This window comes from Cynara cardunculus (assembly GCF_001531365.2).
Source record: "Cynara cardunculus var. scolymus isolate 2C chromosome LG 1, CcrdV1, whole genome shotgun sequence".
NCBI classification, from domain to species: Eukaryota; Viridiplantae; Streptophyta; class Magnoliopsida; order Asterales; family Asteraceae; genus Cynara; species Cynara cardunculus.
This window is the reverse complement of record NC_037528.1, coordinates 5,026,672-5,030,598: the sequence shown is the minus strand read 5'-3', so window position 1 is coordinate 5,030,598 and position 3,927 is coordinate 5,026,672. Positions and strand designations below refer to the sequence as shown.

The 3,927-nt window shown below is 33.9% G+C and overlaps 1 protein-coding gene across 1 annotated transcript; it reads right to left on the bottom strand.

The window, feature by feature from the left end:
• Positions 1-1,049: 1,049 nt before the first annotated feature.
• On the bottom strand, positions 1,050-2,414 carry LOC112501564 (3-ketoacyl-CoA synthase 19-like). The gene has a single exon (XM_025105233.1). It carries the CDS (start codon positions 2,412-2,414, stop codon positions 1,050-1,052), a length of 1,365 nt encoding a protein of 454 aa, XP_024961001.1.
• Positions 2,415-3,927: the final 1,513 nt, after the last annotated feature.

Sequence of the window (3,927 nt, the reverse complement as noted above, 5' to 3'; positions counted from 1 at the left end):
ATAATAGCTATGTAAAAGAGGTGTTGTAATAGTAGGAGATTTCAAAATTACAGAGAATATTCTTACCTCTAAGGATGTTAGAATCTCATCAGCAGAAATCGTTCCTCCAAATTAAAATTGAAATTGAAATCAACAGGGTTTTGAAGAACCTGTGATATTAAAACATCAAGGAGGAGGGAGTTATATGTATAGATGAGGTTGTGATACATCAAATCGCTTGGATACATGAAATCGGACATCTGATCGAGGTGATACATCAAAACCACCATTGTTAAGAGAAACGAGGTCTGTGAAGAAGAAAGGTATCGGCTATCTATCCCAAAATGTTTTGATCATATGTGACAAAAATCACAGAAGAGGAAAGAAGAAGAAAGCTTTTGGTCTTGGTGGTTTTCGTTGCAGAGATAGGTACCTGAAGAAGAAGAAATCGGCCCAAATGGGTATTTTTAAAGCCCGGTAAGAAAAGGTTGGTTTGACCCAATTAACATTTGGGTTGTGAGATATTGCATTAAAGACTTGTACATTGTGTATAAAAATTTGTAATTAAGAGTTTTTTGAATTTCTTGCATAAAATGGTTGTAATATACGCTTCAAGAGTTGTAATTAAGATAATGACCTAAATGCTTATATATGTAGTATAGATATATATATAAACAATTGAGCGATCAAATACAAACCATCTAATTTGTACAAGCTGAATAACATGTTTTATATATGTGTGTGTGTTAGATTTGATTATTCGTGCTAAAAATGATCGATAAAACAAGCATTTTATTAAAATAAATCACAAAAATCATCTTTGGACTATCTATGAAGGTCAAACTAATCAAACAAAACCCTAATATCGTTTAAATTCAAAAACTTTAATCATTATATATCAATAACTCTTATTCATACATCATGATGAAAAATAACAAAGAACTCTTACCAAATTAAGCTTGCTTAATTTGGTTCAATCAGAATCTCTTGGAAAAAAAGTTTGAAAGCAGCAACTCAATTAATGTGATAAATATATGAAAATTAATGATGATGGTGGTGGTGGTGGTGGTCTAGGCAAAACCAAGCATCCGAGCTATATCTTCTGGTCTAATAAAAGCCATAACTTCATCATTGATCCATCCATACCTCTCTAGAAATGGGTTTATCGTCACCTTTGGTGGATAGTTTTCAATCACATCTTCCCACACATTCTTTCCATCCAAATCTCTTGTCACCTCCCAAACGCAGTTGTTGCATTTGAAACCTGCACCCAAACTAATCATCAAGATTCTATCACCTTTCTTCAATCTTTTCTTTGCTTCCATGTACCCTAACACATACCACAACCCGCCAGCAGATGTGTTGCCAAAACGATGAAGAGCCATTCGAGCTGGTTCAAGATCGTATTCGGTTAGCCCTAGGCTTACACCCACTTCATCAATCACAGCCCTTCCACCTGGGTGAACGCAGAAGTGTTCGATTCCAGCTTTCAGGTTGATTTTGGAACCACTTTTGAGGGTTGCATAACGAATTATCTCCCAAAGTGGAAGAACTTTTGGTAGAAGAACTTGTAGGTTTTTTGTTAAAGATTTTGCAGCTGCTTTTGTGAGAGATTTTGTGAGACGAAAGCCTCCGTAGCCTTGATCATCTTCTACTTGCATGCAGCAGCTGTAAGCTTCATCGTTGGAGCCAAAATGGGTTCGAACCATGCACTTGAGCTTCAAAATGGCTTGTTTCTTGAGAGCCATGTCGTTGGTTAAAAGCATCGAACAACCTCCAACGCGAAAAAGACAGTTGGAAAGCATCATAGACCTTTCTCTCCCACAGTACCAGTTAGCTGCCATTGATTCTGAGCTCACAACAATGGCTAATCTCTTCTTCTGAGTCTTGAACAACTGCTGAACCAGATCGATCGCAACCAAACTCGCACTGCACCCCATTCCCGAGAGATTAAATGACTTTATATCCGACCGCATTTTGTAATGATTTATGATCCTAGACGTTAAAGAAGGAACTACAGACAGTAGAGACACATTCACCACGAGTATATCAACTTGAGATGGCGAAATCTTTGATCTTTCGAAAATTCTATCAAGCGTCTCGTAGAATACTGTCTCCATTTCTGATAAAGAATCAACCTGTTTAGGCTGTTCTTCTTCGCCCAAGATTATGTTTCTTGGGGCATAAGTTTCTTCACCAATCCCAGAATTAACGATCGTTTTCAACAGAAACTTGTAATCTTCGATTCGAAGATTCTTGTTACGTGAAACAATCCTCGCACATTCTTCGGTATCCAGCTTCATCTCCTTGTTTCCCTTGTAGCATTCGTAATCGATCATATAGCACGTTTGGCCTCTCCGACATACAAACTTGGCTAACGAAAAAACTAAGTATAAGAATGTACAGAAAAGCATAGTTGCTGCTAATAACTCCATTGCAAAGGGAGCAAAGAGCTTAGAGGTGATGGAATGTTGGTTCTTGAAAACACTCTAGGGTTTTATATATAGCCATTGATTCTTGCTATGTTATGACCAACCAACCACTAATTATACTCTTACTCTTACTAGTAAATAAATTTAATGTCAAGTTTCCTATTTTACCCCTACTGGATGATAATTTTTAATCATATATGTAGTACCCAATGGAAAAGGGATGAGTGAGATAATGAAAATTAATGTATTAGAGAGTCAATATAGGGAGTCTATCGAAGATGTTCCAAGTCGTATGTATACTCCTGTTGGCTTGCCCAACTTCGTTGATATATATAGCTTGTTATATCACATAGTTTCGTCTTCGTGACTTATTGTATCGTCGTATATGTGAACCCATAAGTACATATGTGAACTCATATTTCATATGTGAATCCGTTAATTAGTTCATATGTGAATCACACGAGTTTTCATATGTGAATCAGTTAATTAGTTCATATATAAATCACACGGATTCATACATGAATCAGTTAAACAATTCATATGTGAATCACACGGGTTCACATATAAACGGGTTCATAAACAGTTCATATGTGAATTACCCTGGTTCATAACGAATCACACGGGTTCACATATACACTTGTTTTGTCATCTATTTGTAAATGTTATGAAATTACCCTCAATCTTCCACATATCATGCGATAAATTATCCGATACTTCACAACTAACGCCGCAACTTTTTACAAGATGAAAGACTATGATCACTTCTTTACTTTTCAAATATTTGTCACTTTTCAAATGAAACTATGACACATATATATATATAAAATAATTAAGTAATAAGCGAGTATTACTATTTACGAACATGTGGTGAATTTTGATAGTCATGGAACAAGTGTTTAGGGCCCAGAAACTAATTGTACATATATGTTTTCTGTCAAATGGCTCAGGAACATTAAAACCCCTTCATCTACCACAATCAACACATCTTCATACCATCTTTTACCCAACTCTTTAATTTTGCTTACATTATATTTCCAACCCAAACCCCATCCATTTTCATCCCTTTCACCTCCATTCTTTCATTTTCACTTCCACAATGACAAACACCATGTTATTGAAATACTAAATACCATGTTATATATATATATATATATATATATATATATATATTTATATATACTAGAAGTGTATTCGCGCAATGCTGCGAGATATATCTTGATTTTAATATTTTATTTTATTTTTTATCTCAGTTGATGTTATAATATGGTATTATGTGATTTTGAGAAAGCGATAATGCTTTATTTTTGAATGAAATATAAGTTTGAAGATATCATAAAAATTTGACAAAAATACATCGATATTAGTATCAAATTAACTATTTAAAATTTCTCATTTTTTATATAATTTTTTATTCAATTTTTTTATAATTTAATTTAGGTACAATAACGAAGTAATTTATATTTGGTTTAATAATATAATTTTTTATAAAGATAATAATTATTTATTTTGTTAGAAC

Coding starts and splice junctions, on each gene's coding strand:
- LOC112501564 (XM_025105233.1), bottom strand. CDS start 2,414: ATGGAGTTATTAGCAGCAACTATGCTTTTCTGTACATTCTTATACTTA.